At 43.0% G+C, this 23,446-nt stretch overlaps 1 protein-coding gene across 1 annotated transcript in view; it reads right to left on the minus strand.

Moving 5' to 3' along the window:
• Positions 1-318: 318 nt before the first annotated feature.
• LOC125892109 (membrane-associated guanylate kinase, WW and PDZ domain-containing protein 2) overlaps positions 319-23,446 on the minus strand; it is a 57,271-nt gene continuing 34,143 nt past the window's right edge. The window contains exons 6-18 of the mRNA XM_049581864.1: positions 22,787-22,979; positions 20,995-21,065; positions 19,742-19,903; positions 17,210-17,735; positions 14,746-15,295; positions 14,244-14,307; positions 13,741-14,154; positions 5,792-5,992; positions 5,625-5,701; positions 5,348-5,494; positions 3,288-3,426; positions 2,866-2,969; positions 319-387 (exon numbers count right to left, since the gene is read on the minus strand). Of these exons, the coding sequence (XP_049437821.1) occupies positions 319-387; positions 2,866-2,969; positions 3,288-3,426; positions 5,348-5,494; positions 5,625-5,701; positions 5,792-5,992; positions 13,741-14,154; positions 14,244-14,307; positions 14,746-15,295; positions 17,210-17,735; positions 19,742-19,903; positions 20,995-21,065; positions 22,787-22,979 (2,717 nt within the window). The remainder of the gene's footprint in view (positions 388-2,865; positions 2,970-3,287; positions 3,427-5,347; positions 5,495-5,624; positions 5,702-5,791; positions 5,993-13,740; positions 14,155-14,243; positions 14,308-14,745; positions 15,296-17,209; positions 17,736-19,741; positions 19,904-20,994; positions 21,066-22,786; positions 22,980-23,446) is intronic.

Genomic DNA, 23,446 nt, shown 5'->3' on the forward strand with positions numbered 1-23,446 from the left:
CTCTGCTTTTGCTCCTTCCTCTTTTCCTCTCCCTTTTCCTTCCCCTCACTGTCCCTCTTTCTGCCTCACTATCATCAGAATTCCTGAGGGCATCTCTGGGTAAACTCTGAGACCCTTTTTTCCTCCTCCTACTCCTGTCCTTAGATTTCCGAGACCTCTCTCCCCGCTCGGAGATCGGGCTTTGTAAACGAGAGCGTCCTCCTCCCTCTGAGTCCCCTCTTCTTCTTCTCCTTTCTGTCCCTCTCTCTTTCACACGTCCATCGGCAGACTTGCTTCTCCTCTTCTGCTTGGAGCTGCGCCCCTTCCGCCCGGTGGAGTCTACTGCAGCCACACCCTGCTCCTTGGGGTGATGCAGGAGGGAGGGGGAGGTGATTCTGTGCTCACGGCCTGGACACACATCACATGGAGAGAGGAGGAGAAAACAATAAAGAGGCAGGTAAAAGAAAGGAAGAGCAAACTCTCCGGCAGAGAGCATTATGTAATCTGTTATTAAAGAACTCTGAAATCCAAGAAGTGTTTTTGTTTTGTGGTTTTTTGGTCATGCATGAGGTCAGCTTGTGTAACAACTTTTCTTTTGCAGAAAAGCAGCAACCTTCAGAAAACCCTTCAACAGAAATACCACACACATCTGATTATTAGCATGCTCCATAATACTGTAACTGTCTTTCAGTGTGCTTACAAATTGCAAAGCTGGCACAGCCTGATCAGAGGACAGTTTGAGGGAAACTAAATCTGGCAAGAAACTGGTATCATATTGTGAATGTCAACACCACAACTTAAAAGGGACAGCTCAACCGAAAAAAAATCCACATTTTTCCTCTTACCTGTAGAGCTGTTTATCAGTCTAGATTGTTTTGGTGTGATGTGACTAATCGACTAATCGATGACTAATCGACTATTAAAATAATCGGTGATTATTTTAGTAGTCGACTAATCGTTTGAGTCATTTTTCATAGAAAAGTACTATAAAAGTTCCCCAAAATACTCTTATTGCAGCTTCTTACGTTCAAATATTGGGAGCTTTACACACTCTCCCATGACGGTGAACTAAAACCCTTTGGCGTGAGTACGAAACAGGACATAACATGACATAATTTTGGGGTTTGGGAGAGACAGACCGACATTTTTCAACATTTTAACACATCTTTCGATAAAATGATTAGCGTAACATCGATGACTAATCGACTATTAAAATAATCGGTGATTATTTTAGTAGTCGACTAATCGTTTGAGTCATTTTTCATAGAAAAGTACTATAAAAGTTCCCCAGAATACTCTTATTGCAGCTTGTTAGGTTCAAATATTGGGAGCTTTACACACTCTCCCATGACGGTGAACTAAAACCCTTTGGCGTGAGTACGAAACAGGACATAACATGACATAATTTTGGGGTTTGGGAGAGACAGACCGACATTTTTCAACATTTTAACACATCTTTTGATAAAATGATTAGTCGACTAATCGAAGAAATAATCGACAGATTAGTCGACAATGAAAATAATCATTAGTTGCAGCCCTAGTATATGGCTGTTCCTCAGTCCCGGTTCAACACTAAAGGTGGTCGGGCTTTTGCTGTTAAGGCCCCTCAGCTCTGGAACTCCCTGCCTGAGGATGTGAAGCTGGCTGAATCAGTGACATCTTTTAAATCACTTCTTAAAACCTACCTCTTCACAAAACCTTTTTATTAATTTCAGCACACTATTTATTTTATATATGTCTCATTTGATTATCTTTATTGTTTTTATCTTGTGCTATCATTAGTTATTGCATTCTTTTATATTGTATTACTGTTACTTTACTATTATTAATTGTTAGATTAGCTGTACCTCAGTGCAATCTACAGGGCAATTAGTTGCCATCTTTGCTCATCTGCTTCAGTGATGGTATTTTATCTTTATTTTATTTCTAGTGCTCTTAATATCTTCTTAAAATTGACTCAATTTATTTGCTTGAATCCTGCATTGTATTTAATCCAGGATCAACCATGTAAAGCACTTTGTAACTTTGTTTTGAAAAACGCTATATAAATTAAGTTTATTATTATAATCATTATTATTATATGCTGAGCGTTCTGGTGATTAAGTCGTGAGAAAACTGCTGCTAGGCAACAGCAACATGCATGCAACTGTTGCCTTCTAGAATCCACTGAGGCTGACAATTTAGCAGGCTACTGTAATGCAGGAAATGCAAAGGCACAGTGACAGAGGTGAAATGAGGCTGCTGGGGATATCAACATTTCTCTCAGACACTGAAAAATTATAAAGAAATACTCCATATGACTTAAATTACAACCTATTAGATTGCCATCCGCCAAAAAATGAACTTCCATGACCGCTGCCATTTCTGAAAATGTCAGCAAACTTTAAGAAGGAGCTTTAAGAAATTTTTCACTAACGAGGTTGTGAACACCACACTCTTGACTCTTATCATGAACACGGTGAACACAACTCTATTTGAAGGCAGCAATAGTTCCGACATAAAACTCACAACAAGGTCTGTGGATTATCTTGAGTAACCAGGTTATGATTTCTAGGAAGAGACATTGATGTTGAGTTTTTTAAATGTATTTTTCTGGCGCTTTGAGCACCACAAACTGAGTGACATCTAGTTCCATTATATTAGAGAGCAGGCAGACATCTCTACAGCTGATATCTCCAACACTCTGCACATTACACCAAAACTAAACTGACAGCACTACGGATAAAGGAAAAAGTGTGTTGATAAGTATAATTAAGTTGATAATCACGACTATCTTCTAACAAGGAGGTCCAACACACAGACTGTAAGGTATCTTATTCTACAAGTGGAGACAGCAGTGGTGACTGAGTAGAGGAATGTAGAGAGACAGAAAATGGGAGAACTAACAGGAACCATTACCAACCGCGTATTCTCTGTCCGTCCAATGACATAGAAGCAAGGCTCTCCTAGCTTGGAGTTGGTCATACATAGAGACAAACTGGAGAGCTCCACTGAGAGAGAGAAAAAAAGGAAGGAGTAGAGCAGAGAGGAGAGAAGTGTTTGGAGGAAAGGGAAAACCAAGACAGGCCAATCCAGAGGAGGGAATGTGGGGATGTTAAAAGCAAAAAGAAGGGAAACACCACAAAGAAAAGAAAAGTAGAAAGTGTGTTAGTTAAAATCAGTCCCACAGGAAAAGGAGGAAGGAGATTACACACCAGATGCATCACAAAAGAAAAGGACGCAATGTTTTATCATATCTCGTACTTTAAATCTCATATATTTACATGGCAGTCCCTGAACTATTCCCTTGTCCTCCCACTGTGTCTCACCATAGTCAGGCACGTAGCCGTTCCCTCTCTTGAGGACTAGGTGGATGCGATGGCCTCCTCTGCGGATCTGCTCCACCGCCTGGCTGTGGGTCATCCCCGCTGTACTGTCCCCGTTGATCTCCACGAGCTGATCGCTGACCTGCAGCCACAAACACACAAACACAACATCCATGCCATTATTTAAAATACTGTACCTGTTATCTCTTTAAAATAACAGAACATTCAGGAATATAAATGAGAGATGATGATAGATTACACACTCAAATACAGAGAACGATACAGATATTGTGAAGGAATTTTCCTTTTTAGGCTCGTTCTTCTGTAACATAAAGGTGCTACAACGCAGTTGTACCTCGGGTCATGTTCAGATAAGCTGTAAACCTAAAAGAGCAGAAGGTCATGCTCTGCTGCTTCCTTGGAGGCAAAAGTTAATCTCTTGCGCTACCAGTCATTATTAGTGTAACACAGCTGCCTCCGTTCCCATAGCAACCAAGGATGGGGTGAGACAGGTCACTCTCTGCCCCAGACTTATAAATGGATAGATAGATAGATAGATAGATAGATAGATAGATAGATAGATAGATAGATAGATAGAGTGGATGATCTGGGTTCTGAGTGACTGTGACTGCTTTGTGGATCAGGGATAGGGTGACACTATCAGATCAGTTGGGGATAGAAATACCTACAAGTTTGCTGGCTACTCTTATTAGTGACTGTGAGCATATGGGAAAAAACAGATGGCACCATACAGATGAACTGGCTCCATAATGCTATGGTACAGGAGAAGAAGAAGATGGGGTTGCACTGACAGGTGATTTAATTTACAGATGGCTGTAAGTCTCTGCTTACAACATTATTAAATGTCCATGGCATGCTGACTGAAGCTGAGGTTATTGTCCAATCTAATGGCTAGGTATCTGAGAGACTCCACCACCTCTACCCTCTCCTCTTTGATGGTGAGACCAGAAGAGTGGACCAGTAATCCTCACACATATATAGCTTGGTAAAGAATCACCTTATTTGGAACATGTAGTGACTCTCTAACAGTAGGAAATGGTTAAATCCTCCCTGTCAAGAAGTGCATCTTCAGAATCTCAGGTTGGCATACATTGTCTTACACTGCGCTTGACCGTGATTTTCCTCGATGGAACTTCATGAAATGCTGTTGCTTGAGACATCTAAGTCTCCTTAATTTCTTCAGTTACAGTTTAACCAGCTCTCCAGATTTCCATCACAGACATAAATACATTTAGGGGTGAGGAGTAACACATAACAAGTAATACACAAGTAATACACAAAAAAAGTAGTTGTTTCTTTTTATAAACTGTGCTTTTACTCTTTACTCCTGCATATTTCTGAGTCAGTAATCTACTTTTTACTTCACTGCTTTTCCCATTTACACCTTTGTTACAACTGGTCTGCTGTATATGTGGGGATTGAGAGCAGGGAGGGAGAGCGTGTGAGGAGCACTTATGCTTACAAGCTGCCTGGAGGAAAAAGAAGCACCACTGTCCTTTGACCATGATGTGATGATGACGAAGACAAAACCTAGAACTAGAGGCAGCTTCGAGCCACAATCCCTGGCCACATCTGGCAGCAATTTTTACACCAAAATCTAAAAATGCAATAGTTACATGATGAAGTGCTTGCTATACCTCCCAAAAAACACAAGATCTCTGCATGTAAAAACGCCTCTACTAACCTCTGCAAGCACACTGAAGTAAGCTGCACACAGAGTAGGTGAAAACGTAGTTAGCTAGCTAATGTTAGCTACGTTAAGCTTTCATGTGTAATATTAATCTTTGATGTTACAGGGAAGAAAGGGCTAGAGAGGAAGAGATGGAGAAAGTGTAGGAGATGGTTCATATCTCAGTTGTATGGACTAGCATTGTTTATTCATGAAGCCGACCTGCTCAACTTCATTAAAAAAGTTTTATTAACAGGTGCTGGTTTTTAATTACTTTGCACATGTTTTTGTTTTTTACTTTTACTTACCAAATTACTTTACAGGAAAAGCGTAGGAAGAGTAGATTGTGAGATGAACACAGCAACAGACATACCTGCATTTTTTGGCTCCGTGAGGCCGGCCCCCCCTCCATCAGTCCCAGGACGTAGAGGCCCATGTTGTACTCGCTGCCCCCTCTGAGACTAAAGCCGAACCCTGAGGGGCCACGATCCAGGTCTACGCTGTAATACCTGGAGTCACGCTGGGAGACGAGTGCAGAGAGAGCAGAGAGGGAAGACTGATTATCATCACTCTAGAGAGGATCAGACACTGGCAGTGGAAAAGGTGAGCAACAGCTAAAGTCAATTCATAGATCATGGTGCTGCACTCACCTTCGGACGTGACCTCTGACCCTTTCTGCTTCTGTGACCAGGGTCATACTCAGTAGTTTCTGAAAGGCTTGAAGAATCTGAAATAGATGATGTTGAAGACAGATTATGAGTCAAAAACTAGGCTGTATATTTGTGTGTGTTTCCTAAATACTTATATCTACGCTTACAGGTGCTGGGGCGTGGGACGATGGTGAGGCGTAGAGTATTTCCGGCTCGACGCAGGATCTGAGCAAGCTCCCGGTGAGGCAGAGTCACCACCGAGCGACCCTCTACTGCCTCTAATCGATCTCCAGGCCGGATCTGACCACTCTTTGCCGCCGGGCTGCCTCGACGGACCGTCACAAACCGGTGAGGGAGAAGTGAAGCAGCTGAGGAGAGGACAGAAAACACCAGTTATTCTAAATGATTTCTTTGAGTTACTTGTTGAATGAAACACGAAACTTCATCCAGCCCTAAAACTTTTCTTTAAACTCAAGGCAGTGAGTAATAAATGAGGTCATACGTAGATACACTTAAAAACAGGAAGATTTATTTCACCTGTGTGTTTGCCAGAATTCCTAAAACAAGCCGTAATTAAGCTTTGGATTGTTTTTGGCAGGGTCTACTAATTACTTCCCACTGAAGCCTTCTTTTACACCTCCCCCGCTGTCTCCTTGAAACACTCTCCTCTCCTCTTTCATCTCCCCATCTATCAACCTATCTCTCCATCGGCTGAATGCCAACAACTGTTTTTTGCTGTTCAATGATTTGTCTTCCTCCTCAAGAACAAGCTGTGATGGAACACAAGCTTTCCAGCAATATTTTTTGTCCTGAATCTGTCAAGCTGCACATAGCAACAGACTTTAGATATTTGCTCTTTGGTTTATATAGCGTCAGTGATTCTTATACTTAGCACCTCAAAGAGCCACAAACTTGCAGTCTTTCTGCATTAGTATGCCTCGAGCATACAAAACACACATAAAAAAACACACACGCAGCAATATTTAGTTCTTTCTGCTGATCTTTCTCCCCTGTGTGGGAAACTTTGACTGTTGCCTTTTACCCATGGATGGATACCGGACACAGGCCCAGGGGCCCAGAGTGTCAGGGGTCGTCCTAGCCTTCACAAACAAAATGTCACTCAAATTAACACATAGCGATCAGGAGGAGACACAAAAAGACAACAAAGAGATGCGAAGAGAAACTGCAAAGAGACACAAAATAACTAAAAAGGGGCAAAAGCAACTACGAAAAGCCATGAAATGACCTCAAAAGAGACACAAAATGACCACATAAAGGGCAAAACAACCGAAAAGAGATGACAAATAAGTACAAAAGGGGATAACACCAAAGAAAAACAAAAAAGAGCTCAAAAAGACACAAAATGACTATAGAAAATGGGAAAAACAACAAAAAAGAGATGGACAATAACCACAAAAGGGGCAAAACAAGAGAGAGAAAAAAAGAAATAAAATGACTACAAAGAGACAGAAAATGACAAAAAAGACACAAAATTGTTCCAAAAAAACAACGAGCCACAAACAACTACAAAGACACACAAAATGACTACAAAAAGGGGCAAAACAACAAAAGAAAGACACAGAATGACCTTAAGGAGACACAAAATGACAAAAAGACACAAATTATCTTGAAAAAAACAACAAAATAAAACTACTCCCAAAAGCCACACACAACTACAAAGACACAAAATGACTACAAAAAGGGGCCAAACAACCAAGAAAGAGGTGAAAATGAATTACAAAGGGGCAAAACTACCAAAAAGAGATGCAAAATAACTACAAAATGGGCAAAACAATGGGAAAAAAGCCCCCCAATGTCTGCAAAGAGACATAAAATGACAAAAGAGACACAAAATTATCTATGAAAAAAAAAGTAAAATTATCACAAAGAGCCACAAACAACTACAAAGACACACAAAATGACTACAAAATGGGGCAAAACAACCAAAGAAAGACACAAAATGACTACAAAAGGGGCAAAACAACCAAAAATAGATTGTAAATAACCAGAAAAGTGGCAAAACAATTAAAAAAGGACACAAAATGACCTTAAAGAGAAACAAAATGACTACAAAAAGGGGCAAAACAACCACCATGACAAAGAGCCTGGTGACCTCAAAGAGACATAAAATTATCTTTTAAAATTCCACAAAACTACCCCAAAGAAACGCAAACTACAAAAGGGGCAAAAGAACCAAAAAATACACAAAATGACTACAACAAAAAAAAGGGTAAAATAACCACAAAATCTGCAGGTGTTTTCAGCCCTATGTAGGAGAGGTGCTGTGGCCTTTTGCATGTTTGTGCCCAGGGGACCACTGTCTCATAATCCGTCCATACTCTTTGCTCGTACATCGCTCAAAAACACCACCTCTCACTCCTGGGGAGCTGTGACACACAGGAGAGTGTAGCTGGGGTCACAGATGATGTGTCTTTTTTGTTCGATCTGACCCCTGAGCTGAAGTGAGTGTACAATGTGAGGAGGGACAATTAGCTGAATGTATCAGGAACTCAATTTGTCTTATCTTCAGTACAAAGAGATCACTCACAATTAAGCTTAACTCTGGTCAGCGTCTGAGGTTGATGAGAAAAATATCGAGCAGCCTAAAAATAAATTTGCTTCCATTAATCTCTCGCGCCAACTAAAAAGCTTCTTACAGTTTTTATCTGGACCGTCTGTCTCTGTCTGCTTAGACGTCTCTCTTTCGTTCCTCTCTGTGTGTCTCAGTAAACTCCCTGTTACTCTCCCTTTGACCTCTCTGTGAGGGTATGTGTGCTTTGGTGACAGCTGGCCCCTCTTGAGTCTTGCCAGTGGCCTTATGTAACCCATCAGGCAGCATAAACATTTTGAGACACTCATTCAGCTGAGGTACATAGCCGCCCCCTCAGTCTATATCCCTCCAGGATAAAAATAGCGTGTTTAAATTGCCTTATGTGGCGCCATAAAATAAAAATTACAATCCTTGGCGCCAGGAATGCGAGGTGACATGTGTCGCATTGGAATGACGATCCCGCTAAAAAGGTACAGCCTATAATTCAGAGTCCAGCAGAGACACATCTCCAATCTGGGCCTAATCTGGGTGACCCAGGCAGAAACGGCAATCAGGTCAAATCAAAGCCAAGGCAGCTTTGCAAATAGTCTTCTTATCATGCATAATACATCAGTCCAGCATCCAACAAACACATGAATACACATGCAACAGCCATGCTCACACACACACGTACAAAACCACACGTGTATGGTGACTCACACGCAGAGGGATTGGGACAGATGTACTGAGCCACACACACACACACACACACACACACACACAGATGCATCCAAATGGACTGCTTTATATCATAGTGTCTTTTCCTCTGGCTCTCCATGTTCTCCTGTCCAGAGTAATCCCACTGCAGTATGCCCAGCAGCCAGCCTGCCTCTGACGCTCTGCACTGATCACCGCTCAGGAGTGGGAGACCCCCCCCCCCTCGTCCACGCCATCGCAAAATCCCCCTCTGCAGCCCAGATGCATCAAGCCGGTGCAGACGTCCCCACAGCAGCCTGCAGATGCCCAGTACATGCCGGAGAGTGGGGAGAGCACTGTTGATCTCTCGCAGCATCGTTCATATGAGCAGTGTGTGTGTGTGTGTGTGTGTGTGTGTGTGTGTGTGCAAGGTGCTGAACTCAGCAGTGCTAATACTAACTGTTAAATCCATTCATTTTGCTGCCTGTGTGGCTCACTAATGGCTCTAATACACCACATCACGCTGTGTCCTGCTTTAAGCCTGGCTGGGTTAAACATAGTTTAATTCCCTTTCATGTGGTGTCGCTGCAATCATCATCCATGTATATAAAAACACAACATATACTACTACAGCTTCAGCCTCATCAACTATCAGACATGTGGATCTAACTTTCATACAAGTCAACATCAGACTGAGCAAACTTTAGCGTGCAGCACAGAATCAGACACACAGCTAAACATGAAACACTGCACCAAAACCAGCACCCTCCCCTTTTTTATAGTAAACCTGAAACAAGAAGTGGAGCGAATAATTACGTTTAGACTCCTTCACAGTTTTCAAAGCAGACTGTAGTCTCTCCAGCATGGCTCTCTGATTAGCATGCGCAGAAAACAACAACAACAAAAAATCCTAAATTCCTTGTCAGGCAGCTTGAAGGTGTTGAGATTCACATGTAACGGTCAACAGGAGAGTAAAACACAGGTTTGCTGTCCCCCCTCTGTTGCTCCTCTGCGAGGGAAAATGTTCAGTGTGGCATTTCTCTTGAGCATTCAGAGAGCAATGGAGAGGTAGGTGGGAGGCGGAGGGAGGGAGGGATGGAAGGAGTGAGAGATGGAGGGGGAGTTTTAATATTTTGAAAAACCAGACTGGACGCTTTTACTGCAGAGTAAAGGGGTGTGAGAGAGAGAGAGAGAGAGAGAGAGAGAGTGGGCGGGGAGCCTGTGAGGGAGATAAGAGCGATGGAGAGAAAGACTGATGAGAGGAAGAGGAAACGATAGAGGCTAAAGGCAGATATGGAGGGACAGAGGGGACTCGTTTCTGAGACATGACAGGAGTGAAAATGAAGCGGAGAGTGAGGACACAGCGAAGGGAGGGAGGGAACTCTGTGCTGCAGAGACAGGTGCACCTACAACCTTAATCTCACCGTGAAAACATAAATGTGTGTTCGCTCGGGCCATAAAGCAAATTGAACTGCATCAAACTGGAACAGAGGGCAGCCAATACAAGACAGAGGAAGAGGAGAGGCGGGTAATACATCACAGGGATGCTGCGGCTAACCGGCTATGCATAAGCACTACACTAAAAGCTAATCAGGGCAGGATGTGTTCGCTTCCCAGACAGAACATAAACAAGTCCCAATGTCCTGACAGGTCAGAGCAGATAGAGGAGCACAGAGTGAGACACTGGTGATATGATATTTCAAACAAAAAGGTCACTTTGCTCCAGATAAACTTAAAAAAGGGCATGACTACATATAAATGTACAGTATATGACGTCCTAACTTCTTAAAGGAATATTGTGACATTCTGAAAAATACACTTGTTCACGTTCTTGATAAGAGTTAGATGAGGGGATCAGTCCCACTCTCATGTCTGTCTGTATGATAAGTATGAAGCCTCTATGAGCAGCATGTTAGCTTAGCTTAACATAAGAAAACAGAAGAAACAGCTTGCCTGGCTCCATCCTAAGGTAACAAAACCCACCTACCAGAACTAAGGAGAAATCTGGGCCCCATGGCTGAATCAATTGGAAACCACTGATATAGAGCATATCTGTGAGTCACAGTCTGAGCCAGGATTGTCTGCACACGGTTCTAAACATCGTGGCGTTTAAAAAAATGCTGGTAGCTAGTGTTATCAATCAAGAACAGTGCTAATAACGGCCAAAGTGCTAACTTCTACAATCACACTGTGGGTTGGGACGCTGTTATCGGCGGTAACCACCATATGGGTCAGTGCAGAGCTGGGATTAGCTAGCCCAGGGGTCAGCATTTCAGGTCCCTGTCTTCCCCTCCTTTGTTGCCAGATCGTCTTGGGTCCATGTCATTGGTCTGACAGCCCGTTGGTCCGACATCCCATTAGTCCGACGTCCCGTTGTTCCGATATGTGATTATACTAGGCTATACTGTATATGTGTACCATAGAGGATCAGCAAACGCAACAAAAGTAGGCTACTGGTCGAGATACAAGTGTCATAGAGAGGAGAGAATGAAACACCATAACCTCCTGTTATTAACTCTGGGGTCCGGGTTGTGTGGGGAGCTCTCCGTGGTGCTGAACGGCTCCTGGCGGGCATATTTCTGCCTTGATGGTGCGCCGCGACCGGCTCTGGGTCAGCTGGGAAAGGCTTGAGGCAAAGCAGGCTCACGGCTTATGTGTTTGCATTTTTCATTTTAATCCACACCATGATCTTTTCCTGACCCTAACCAAGTGTTTTTGTGCCTAAACCTAACCAGACCTTAACCACAGGGCATCACGATGATTTCGGAACAACGGGACTTCGGAACAATGGGTTTAATATGGTCGGAACAATGAGATGTCGGACCAGTGGTTTGTCTGAATAATGAGCTGTTGGACCAAGGGGTAGACCCCATCGTGGTTACCTTTGAGCGAGAGTTTCAGCGTTTCTCGGTGTTCCTTGTGAGTGTGGTTTTGACCACTTTTTTGCCTGTTCACTTGGATACCTTTGCCTGTGAAACTGATCACCTGTGTACCACCTGAGCCTGATTAAAGACCTTGAACTTTTATCCGAGTCTGTGAGTCTGCTTTGTGAGTCTCTCCAATTTGTGCTTGACAGATAAGTGGTTACAGAGATGAATGGTACTTTAACTTTGCAGCGTTGGCGGTGAAAGCAAACAAATCTGTCCATTCACTATTAAACTCTCTGTTTTTCTCAGAGACTCGACCTTTCTGTATTTGTAATCTGTAGCTAACCCAGCGGGGAAGACTCAGGAATAGCTACTGCTATTGAGGTTTAGCAAAATTTAGAGGAAAAGGTGCCAGGTTGTAGATATTGGACATCTTATTTGATGAGATGTTAAATAAAAATTATTTGGTGTATAGTTGCACATTTTGACAAGTGGAGAATGTAAGAATCACTTTGGGCCTACAACAACAATGAATGAAAATTTCATTCATCCATTTTCATCCGCTAATCCGGGGCCTGGTCCCAGGGCAGCAGGCCAGGCAAAGCACCCCAAACATTCTTCTCCCCAGCAACGCCTTCCAGCTCCTCCTTTGGGAACCTCAAGGCGTTCCGAGGCCAGATGAGATATGTAATCCCCCCAGTGTGCTCTGGGTCTGCCCTGGGGCCTCGTACTAGTGGGACGTGCCCGGAACACCTCTAACAGGAGGCACCCAGGAGGATCCTGATCAGATGGTCGAACCACCTCAACTGACCCCTTTCAATACAAAGATCAGTGGCTCTACTCCGAGCTCCTTACTCTATCTCTAAGGCTGAGCCCAGACACCCCACGGAGGAAACTCATTTCAGTCGCTTGTATCCACAATCTCATTCTTTTGGTCACTACGCAAAGTTCATGACCATAGGTGAGGGTCGGGACGTAGATGGACCAGTAAATCAAAAGCTTTGCCTTCAGGCACAGCTCTATTTTCACCACAACGGTCCGAAGCAGCGCCTACATCACTGCAGATGCTGCACCCAATAACCGCCGATCCATCTCACGCTCCATTCTACCCTCATTCGTGAATGAAAATTAAAATGTTAAAAAAATAACTGTTACTAATATCCGTATAATGATTTGTTAATGCCGTAAGGAACCACTGGAGAGGGGTTAAAGAGCTGCATGCAGCTTTGGAGCTGCAGGTTGCCTCCCTCTGAGCTAGCCGATGGGATTCACATGCACTAACATAGTGGTGAAGAGTTGTTTGCTGCTATGTCATTGCACTGAATGTTGTATACAGTGACTTTAATCAATACAAAAACTGAAGTGCTGTGATGACACAGTGTAGTTTTATGTGCCAGGTTATTGTCTTGAGAGCAGTGACTTCCTGGAGTCTTGTCTACACCCGTGAAGGTGCCAAGCACCAAGCTTAAACTTCAGTGACTGTGCAGCACACAACCTCCTGTAAAACTACAATTCCCATACATCTTGTGAATAGTGTTTTGGTGTTGAGCTTTTCATGAATATAAACAGAAAATACACACTTGAGTAATTAAGTTTGCCGCTCGCCAAAAGTGAACTCTGTGATAAATTAACCAGTCAGTGACAATGGTGGATGCCAAATCTTAATTCCCTCTACAATGCAAATAAAACCACTCCTGGAAAATAAAACACTTTATAAGGGAAGGGTTGATGAAGCATCATGACTCATCCGGTGGCATGTAGCCATGTTGACCACTGTTTAATCTGTAATTACCTAATGGTGCATCTGTCCACAAGGGCATCCAAATAAACCCTGTTTCCCTGGGCAGGTAACCAAATGGTTTTACTGGGCCAGAAAAGTTCAACTAATGCTGCGTAATGCCCGTCCACTTCTGCTGCACATCAAGATACAGTTTTAAAAATCAAAACACGTACTATATTTAATGCCTTTAACTTGATTCATAAATTACACAATATGATTTGTCACTATGTAGCTGGCTCTCACCTTTGCCGTTCTCCACATCCTGAGAGGCGATGACGAACCCAAAGCCCTCTCCTGGCTTCCTCTTCAGCTCCACATCAAACCCTCTGAGCGGCCGAGTTCGTTCCCCACCCTGCCTCTCCAGACCTGAGTCCGGCATTGCGACGCCGCCCGCCTCATCCTCCAGGCCCGTGTTGATCCAGTCTTTAGGTTCCATGGTCAGTGTCACTGGAATGGACTCCAAGAAACTGGTGCTCTGGATCAGGGAAGAGCGCACTGGGGCTGGGGAGGGAGGGGTGCTGATGGAGGTACGAGGCATAGGCAGTGTCTCTGGGAGCATAGAGGAGTTGTCTGAACCAACAGGTGGAGGAGGGGGGTGGAGGAGAGGCGGAGGGAGTCTTCGTATGGAGCCTGGGGAGACGGTTGAATGATAGATGCCTGATAATGAAAGAGAAAACAACTGTGAGTAAATACTTGTTTGTCAGTTACTGAAATCACTGACTCCACAACGAATGTGAATCATTTACCTCCTCTGTAAACCAACAAGATGACTTCTGCCTGCCTGGTGTGTTCCTGGAGGACTGTTTGTACCTGTAAACATACATAAACGTATATTGTGACTAATTTGGAAAATTTGGGGGGGTATATTTTACACATTTTAGGCTCGTGTTCATCCCTAAATTTGATTTATTGGCATATTTTTAACCAGTGGTTGTAAACTCGGGTGAAACGAGGTGAATTCTTTGGAAGAAAATAAGAAAAAATAAATTGTTTTACTCAAAATTCTGATTATTTTTCAGGCTTTTCTCTCTTTTTTGGTGAAATACTGCATAGTTCGATCTCTCCAGGCCACCAAAAATAATTACAAAGGCAAATTATGGTTTGATTGAAGTGATTACAACTCATGCACCCTGTGGCGGAAGAGACAGAAAACAGAAATTGCTTTGTGTTAATCAAAAAAGGTCAGAAATCACTAAAAGCTGTGTTTAATCCACCTTACTTTCTTCCCTTTTTATCCCACATTATTACCTGTGCAATACTAAGACTCTGGACATCTGCTCCGTTGATTTTGACAATAGCATCCCCTGGCTGCAGGGAGTTGCACTGCTTCCTGTCCCAGACTCTCTTCACTATAGTCATCCTGCCTCCTGGACCGCCAGCCATCACGCTGAAGCCAAGTCCTCTGTCTCCATCGGTCTGAGCCAAGGCCACTGGCACCAGCTCCCCTCCGCTGAAACCGCCACTGCCCACACTCATCGCCCCGGGAGAGGACACACTGGTGGGACTGGCAGTGGGGCTGGTGTTGCCATGGAAACCGTTGAAGCCACGGTGGTGGGGGCTGTCAGGGGTGGGAGGAGGTCTGAGGAGTGAGGTCTGCGGTCTGAAGAGGCGGGAGTGGGCGCTGCGGGGGCCGCCGGGGGAGGACGAGGGCCTTCGAGGCGACTGAGGCAGAGGCAGCCGGGAGCCCGACAGCGTGCAGGTGGACAGGTCACTCTCAGATGACTTGGATGTGCCGTAACGATAAGGATGAGGGGGCGTTGAGAGGGAGTTGTTGTTGTGGTTACGGATCATTGATGCTCTGATGAAAAAGAATGGGAACAGTCAAAGTCAATAATAAATACAGTACTCTTTGCTTGGACACATATTTTGGTACTGAAATGTTTAGAGTTAAAACTAACATTTATTTCATTATCAATTAATCGGCCAATTAGTTTCTCAATTAATAAGATCATCTATAGAATGTTAAAAGATATGTTATTGACTAAGCACCACATCCTCACATTTGAGAAGCTGGAATCATCTAAAAGTTGGATATTTTTTTTGCTCAAAAACAGTTAATTAATTATGTAAATAGTTGCTGAATCAATTTTTTTTTTTTTTTTTTTTTTTTTTAATCCCATAACACTAACTAGGGGGGGTTCGGCAACATAAAAATAAATAAATGAATAAATAAAAATAAATAAATGAATAAAATAAAATAAAATAAAATAAAATAATGTGTATAAAATATAATTTATAATAATATATAAAAAATTAAAGGTCCCTTGCGGAGGGGCTGCTACCTTCAGTTCAGTCAGGAACACTTTCGTCACAGATTTCACCATTTATTGTAACAAATGTAAATACAGTTATGCTTGGCGCTGATGGCTCCACTCTTAAGATGCTCCCTGGATCAGACGAGCGGCATGCTAAACCAAAACAGGGAGCACAATGTAGAAAACCCCCCCCTGGGTGCACATGAGTGGGCCCAAAGCAAGACATAAAATACCCCATTAACCTTTAAGACGTGTTAGGAATCTGAACTAGGAAGGCGGAGGAGGCAAAGCTTTGCCAGTAGCGGCAGCGGTGTGTGGCAGCACTGATGTAGCAGGGATCAGTGAGTAGGAGGCCATATTTAAATGGGCCACCTTGTTGTGAGAATGGGCTGTGATTGGTGTGTGACTGATGAGATGCAATGATCCAATCAGCTGACTGTCAGCCGGTTACAGCTGTGGTGTACTTCCGTGTCCTGCATGAACAAACACAAAACTTTGTTTGCCAAGGCGAAAATGTATCTATATCTAACTATCTAGAGCCAGCATTTGGTCTGTCTGTACTGGGCTGCTGTAGAAACATGACGGTGCAACATGACAATCTACATAAATGAAGACCCGCTCCCTCTGTAGATATAAACAGCTCATTCTAAGGTTACAAAAACATAGCGATTCTCATTTTAAGGTGATTATACACTAAAGAAAACATTCTTATTATATTATATTCCACTTCAGCCAATACATTCCCTTAAATCCTACACACTGGACCTTTAAAATCTTATTTGCCATACACATCTTTCTAATAACGTGCCAGTCGAAACATCATCATTTAGCTAGCTAGCTTGCAAGCAAGCATCTAGCTGTTAACTATGTATTAATAAAAGTAAGGGAATACAAGTTGTGTTTTTATTTGTCGTAGTATTGTCAATGGCATCTTGGCGTCAAAGACATTTTGCAAAAAGGGGGGACCTTAGCATGGAAATGTTTAGGAACCCGTGTACTAACTAATAAACTACCTGTACCTTATATTTCTTACCTGTCACTGCAGCCTGTGCAAAACAAGATGCATTTTTTCCCTGATTTTCTGAATAGTACATAACTGGTAAAACCCTAAGTTAGAGGCTAAATTACGGCTGGGAAATATATTAATATCATAGCGATATCTTGATATGAGACCAGATATTGTCAGATTCTGGTTATTGTAATATGTTAAGTGTTGTCTTTTCTTTGTTTTAAAGGCTGCATTACTGTAAAGTGATGTCACTTTCTGAACGTACCAGACAGCTGTTCAGATCTCACTGTGTAAATATTTTGTGAAAGCACCAATAGTCAACTTTACAATATCAAAAATATCATGACTTTTGATCGTCTCCATATCACCCAGCCCTTCTTCAAATGAATGCACCTTATCAGTAAACTCTTTGAAGGAACCTCCTTTGTGTCACTCATGTAGGTGTTACCTGTGTGAACCAATGGCAGAAACCACTTCACTGTCACTCTGGCTAGCGAGCGTTGGGTCAAACGACTGCAGCCGTGCTAAACTTCTCAGGGAACGTGGGGGACGCACAGGAGGGGAAGAGGCAGCGTTGCTCATACTGGAGCGCCTGTACGAGACCGGCTGTCTGGTGGCAAAAGCCATGGCGTTCCCATTAGCATCCAGAGTCACCCCTGGCTCCATGTAGCTCCCGTCACTGTGGACCCCGTTATAGTTAAGGTGCTGGGTGTGGGGGGTGGGTGTTGGGAGGCGAGGTAGTTGGTGAAGAGGCTGAGGCTGGGTGGTGGTGGGTGGTACGATGGGCTCCCCGCTGTCCAGTAGTCTTGGCGGGGGCTGTTTGGGACAACCGTCAGGGTTGTAGAGCATTGGGTACCCTCTTCTGACCTCTACATCCACACTGTGGCCCACAGGCACCGACTTCAGCATCTCTACCACCTCTTTGTGAGACACTCCCAACACACAAACGTCATTGATGAACACCAGGATGTCCGCTAATAAAGCACAAAGGAAAGCACACAGAGGTGTCATTATAATACACAGCATTTTTAATCAACTGCAGGAAAATTACACACTTTTGCACCTTTGATAATCAGTTTTCATACATCACTGCTTCAACTTTCAACCATTTTCACATGTTTAATTGTGCAGTTAAGTGTAGTTTGCAAATGAAACAGAGTCTGTGTGTTTTGTGTGGGTGTGGACTAATCCAACCAACTAATCCCTCTAAACCTATTAACAGATATGAACTAGATCAGCCCCTGCTGAGACAGCTTGTGCCGTGGCTTCCTAGAGCGGTAATATCTGCCTGTATGGGCATTCGTGTGCGAGTGTGTGTGTGTGTGTGTAAAGTGGATGCGCACCGTTGCATATGTGTGTGTTATGATAGCTTGATTATGGTGCGCTGACCCTGAGGATTAAGGCCTGATTGTGATATACACTTGCTGCGGGAGATCGGAAAATTCCAGAGGTATAATCCCAAAGAGCGGAGACGGAGAACTGGAGAGACAGGCGGCTGAAACACACCGTTTATTAAAATATTTTGTGTTTGATTTCAGTAAACCATAGTTACAGCTCTCAGGCTGCCAGTGTGGACTCAGGTCACTTGACGTGCACTTGAGTCACAGTCTAATCACAAATATGATGACTTTCTACCCAACTTGACAAAATCACATAAGACCTGCAACTCAACTTGGACTACAACACCAATGACTCATGACTTGAACATGACTCCTTCCCCCAAGACCACAGATTGAAAAGTATGATATTTAAAAAGTGCCCCTAATTAATTAATTTCCTTAATCAACTCTCATTAATGCCATTCATTCCCAGCACATCAACACTTAATTCCCCTGTTCCACTTCGTTTGAACCAACTCAACAGTATCCAATCAAGCTGCAGGAGAGAACCATGAAGAACTAATGGTACATTACTGAGTGCCACTTGCCACAAAAAATGACACCAAAGATAAATACATTCAGGTACAAAAACTGCATGGTGGTCAACAAAAACTGAATTGCAGAATGCAAAACATGCAGGTCAGAAATTAATTATAGACCAAGCAGCAGCAACCGACTTCATCCAGCATTTGAAGTTGCACAAAGGACAGTAAGTTGAGGCTAATATTAGCATTGTTAGCGAGCTAATGCCTCACTAATATTAGCTTAACAGCTGAGTTAACTTATTAACAACAAAATGTAAATATTTGAAAGCATTCATGATTTTTGTAAATTTAATTTTGCCAAGAGCAACTTATGACTTGTTCAGGACACGAAACTCAAAAGTTTAGGACTTGAAGTTTGACTTGGGACTTGAGACTTACTTGTAACTTGCAAAACAATGACATGTACCCTTTCTCCACTGTCTCTCTTAGTCGTGCCGAGTAAAGCCATGCTGTGCCAATTTGTGTTTTCATCCTCAGTTCAGACACACTGTGCCACACAAAACCTTCTCTGGAGAAGGTCCAAAAGCTGGGCCGCCCACCCTCAAACTCAAACCAGTGTGTTAGTTGCAAGACTTTACTCATCTCTGTCTGCAGGAGACCAGAGAGAAAGGTGTTTTTAAAGTCTCTGTGTGCTCAGCTCTCAGTACTTTTGTAGCTTCTAACTGAATCTCTGTGTTTTGGAGTTCAGTTTCTCTCCTGCATCCTGTTTTTATTTTAGATATCTGCTTTATTTTACTGTTTCATGTTCCCAAGTTGTGCGAACATTACCTTATTTTGGTGCTTCACAATAAAAGTTTATACATAACAAAATAACGGGCGACTACAGGAAGAATCTACAGGAAATTAAATGTGTTATTGCTGAATTAGTGGAACTTTGTTAGTGGCTTTTCTTCAATAAAGAACCCTGGTTCCACCTCTGCAGCCTGCAGTTATGTCTTGTACTATCACTAATGATATATTATTGTTTGTGAGAATGTGTCCCCTCCTCTCCTCAGTTGGCGTCATCTCACACATCTTTTTTACATATCAACTAGCTTGCTTTGTTTTATTTTCTACCTGTCTTGAGTGCTGAGGGTCCACTTGAAGTCACACTGTAGACCTGGAGGAACTCTCTTGGCCTGCTGCCCCCGACAATATTGAAACCAAACCCTCTGGAGCCCTTGGTCAAATGTGTGTGGACAGGGAAACCCCTTAGCTCCACAGGCTGGTCCGTGAACCCTGGTCAACAACGAAAAAATACAGTGACAGAGAGAGGGTGAGATATTAGTGATGCTGACCTCCAAGGACAAATCTGAAACGCTGTCAAGGCAGCAAGGATTAAAAAAAATGCCACCATAGTAATATCAGAGGAAGAAAATGGGTCAAGAAAGAAAATGATTGTTTACACAACTAAATGGCTCAAAGTGACGGGTTTTAGGAGTGAGTGGAAAAGAGCACTGCAAACCAATCGGCAGATGGCTTTTAACAAGAAATACTTATAAATAAATAGACATGGACACATACAAAGTGTTGCTGGAAATACTACATTAAGAGCAGAATCCATTACCTCCTTGAATTCAGACACATAATCCATGAGACTGACCTGGCTTTGCACTGCAATCTGCTTCTTATTTACTGTTTATTCTGACTTTGCGTCACCAAATCCAGGAAAAATTACATATTTTATTTTTACTCCCATGCTTGCTTCTTATTTTAGCTCCATGTTTGTAAAGTGGAGCAGCGATCATCACAAGTTGCATGAATGAAGCATTTATCCACCCCAGCACATTACGACAGTGTCGGTTTGGAATCCATTTGTACCAGATTTTACAGTAATCCTTTCACATGCAGGTAATTGTGGCCATAATGGAGATTATATCACCTTCTGCTGGTGAGAGAAGTGTACTGCACGTCACTGGGACTCAGCACTGTCACAGATGGCTCCCTTACAGTTTTGCAATCAGCCGTGTCAGACAGACATCAAAAAGTAGATTACGTCCTTTTTTTTTTCTTTTTTCATAACAGCGAGTCATGTGACCCAAATTATGAAATTAAGTTGCCAGTCACATGCCATCCACGTGTCGACCCCTGCCAGCCTCAGCAGCAGCGAGTCTGGCTCTCTGCCAGCAGCTCCGAGCTTTAGGCCTTAATCACTTACACGTCTCCGTTCAGCTAAAAAGCTCATTCCATCTCATTTGACTCGAACAGGCTGGCTCTGTCTGTTACTTCCGTTCTTGACAAAATTATGTGGTTTCATTTAGGCTGTTCAACAGTTCAATGTGTCGCGATTGTTGCAGTAATTACATCCAGAGAGAAACAAAGAGGCTCACATTCATTTTTGTAGACGGTCTCCCTGCTTGAGACTCGAGGACTCTGCCAGTTTGTCCTCTTTGGGGTGCGGCTGTGAGAGACAAAGCAAAAAAAAAAAGATTCCCTCTTTAGAAACACAATAGTATTGAATATAATACCACAGCATTTGAATTTAATACACTACTAACAGAGACGGCTGCCATAGATTTGCTTTGCATAGCAGCTTTTTTGCTGTACTCAGAACATGTTAATGAACTATAACCTACAGAAATAGTTTGACATTTTTGGAAGCATGCATATTCACTTTCTTGCTGAATGTTAGATGAGAACATCTACACCACTCTAAGGTCTGTGCATTAAATATAAAGTTGGAGCCAGCAGACAATTAGCTTTAGCTTATGTAAACATGAACACTTCCAATCAGCACCTCTAAAGCTCTGTAAAAAAAAAACGTGCTATAATTCTTAATCTTATTTTAATCCACACAAAAACTGAAGGGCAAATACAATAACCTAGGGGAGTTATGGTCTTGTGCCGAAGTTTGTTTTCCCTTAGAATAGTGCTTCTTGTACTGCTGACCTCTGTCGCTGAGGTTAGATCATAGGTTAGGTTATGGTTAGGCATCATAGAGTTGACTGGTTGTCATTAGGGTAAGACAGGAATGAACTTTAACGTCGAAGAAAGCAGCTTGTTGAGGTTTGGGATACATTTGAACTCAAGGAGTAAATCATGTCAAGTCTTATTATGATACAATATTATATTTATTCTTTGAACAATGATCTAATATTTGCTGATATCACAAAGTCTGCCATGATATGATTTTAAATTGATGATGATTTGGGTTTGATTTTGCTTGGTGTGAGGCCGTTGTTCGAATGTTTAGGGAGGACGTGCACTTGGAAGGAAACGGTGACAAAGACATGCCATGGGAAATTTAAACAAAAAGGTGTATCTTAAACATGACAATATGTATCTATATTTCACTTTGCATCGATAACACCGGATCATTGATAACTGAATTGATACATCAGTCCCGATCAATGTATTGCTATGCCCCTTGGCTCAGGTTAAGGTAAGGGTAGCCTTGCATAGCCAGACTTATCTCATGAGAGCTGCCAGCACTGGAGAAAGGGACTGAGGGCAAACATAGTTAGGGTTGTCTGTATTTCTTAAAACAATCACAGTTGTCTTGGATGATGCTAAGTCTAGGATGCAGCAACGCTGTCCTTGCAAAATAGTGTCAGGAGAGAACCTGTTTTGGAGCCCTGGCATTCAGATGGCTAAATCACTTCCAAAGAAAATGCCACATAAAATGCTAAAAGGTGTTTTAGCATGTATGCTGCGAGCTAGAAGGTAATCATTGTTTCACGCACATTGCTAAAACAAAGTGTGAAGATACCTCTGGCTATGCAAGATTTTGAAAATGGTACCACATTTACCAGTCTACATCCTGTGAGCCAGACTAGGTAAGGGGAACCACAAGTTAGTGTACAGTAACTGCAAAACCACAACTTGTTTATGCACTTAACTTTATGTACAGGGAAAACAAACATATTTAACATGTCAAATCTGAGCTTTATAAAAGGGCTGGTAGGTTTAACCTTCAGAAAAAGGCAGGGTAGCTGTTTCCCCATTTACAGTCTTTATGTTAAGCTAAGCTAACAGTCTACCCCAGTTTCATATCCAGTGAAGAGCTGTAAAAGTGGTATCGCTCTTCTTGTCTAACTCTCAGCAGGAAAGAAAATAAGGTAAATGAGCACAGAATGGTGAACTATTACTTTACAGATTTGTGAGGAGCAAGCAGATACTCACTCTATGTACTGAGACTCTCCGGGGTCACTGAAGGCCTGCTCCCAGTGATCAGGCATCACACCTCTCAACCTGGCACCACTCCTGCTGCCGATGATCCCGTTCTCTATGATGCGACCATCCCCGCTGCTGGATGCCCGGGGCCGCCCAGGAGAGCGATGGCTCGGAGGGACGCTGCTGACACCTGCAGAGCCTCCTGTAATTACAGTGACAAGACAGAGTGTTAAAACCGCAATCAAACTGTGATATATTATTTAACACATGCAGGAGGTGAAAGAGTTTCTTTTGCAATCTGTAACGACCTGATGCTGCCACTTCCATGTCAGGCAAAAAGACCTGAGGTCAGCATCTCGGCCAGCTTTGTCCTGCCTCTAAGGAGGCAGAGCGTGTGACCATGCATGCCACACGACCAGCAGCAGAAAAATAAGCATATTTTTTTTGCCTAGCTGTCCTTGTAGCTGTCCTTCAGCATGGATCTGGGAGATGTAGGACATAACATGGGGCGTCCTGAGTCCCGCTGTACTCGCTGCCGAACCCATCCGCCCACACGGTATCACTTCAGAAGATGACTCAGCAGAGGTCAGGGTGTTGGATGGCTCTCTCAAACTCCATCCTGCATGCATCTTGCATTCACCCCCCTCAACAATCCAGGCTGCCTGCTGC

This window comes from Epinephelus fuscoguttatus, linkage group LG7 (genome assembly GCF_011397635.1).
Source record: "Epinephelus fuscoguttatus linkage group LG7, E.fuscoguttatus.final_Chr_v1".
NCBI lineage: Eukaryota > Metazoa > Chordata > Actinopteri > Perciformes > Serranidae > Epinephelus > Epinephelus fuscoguttatus.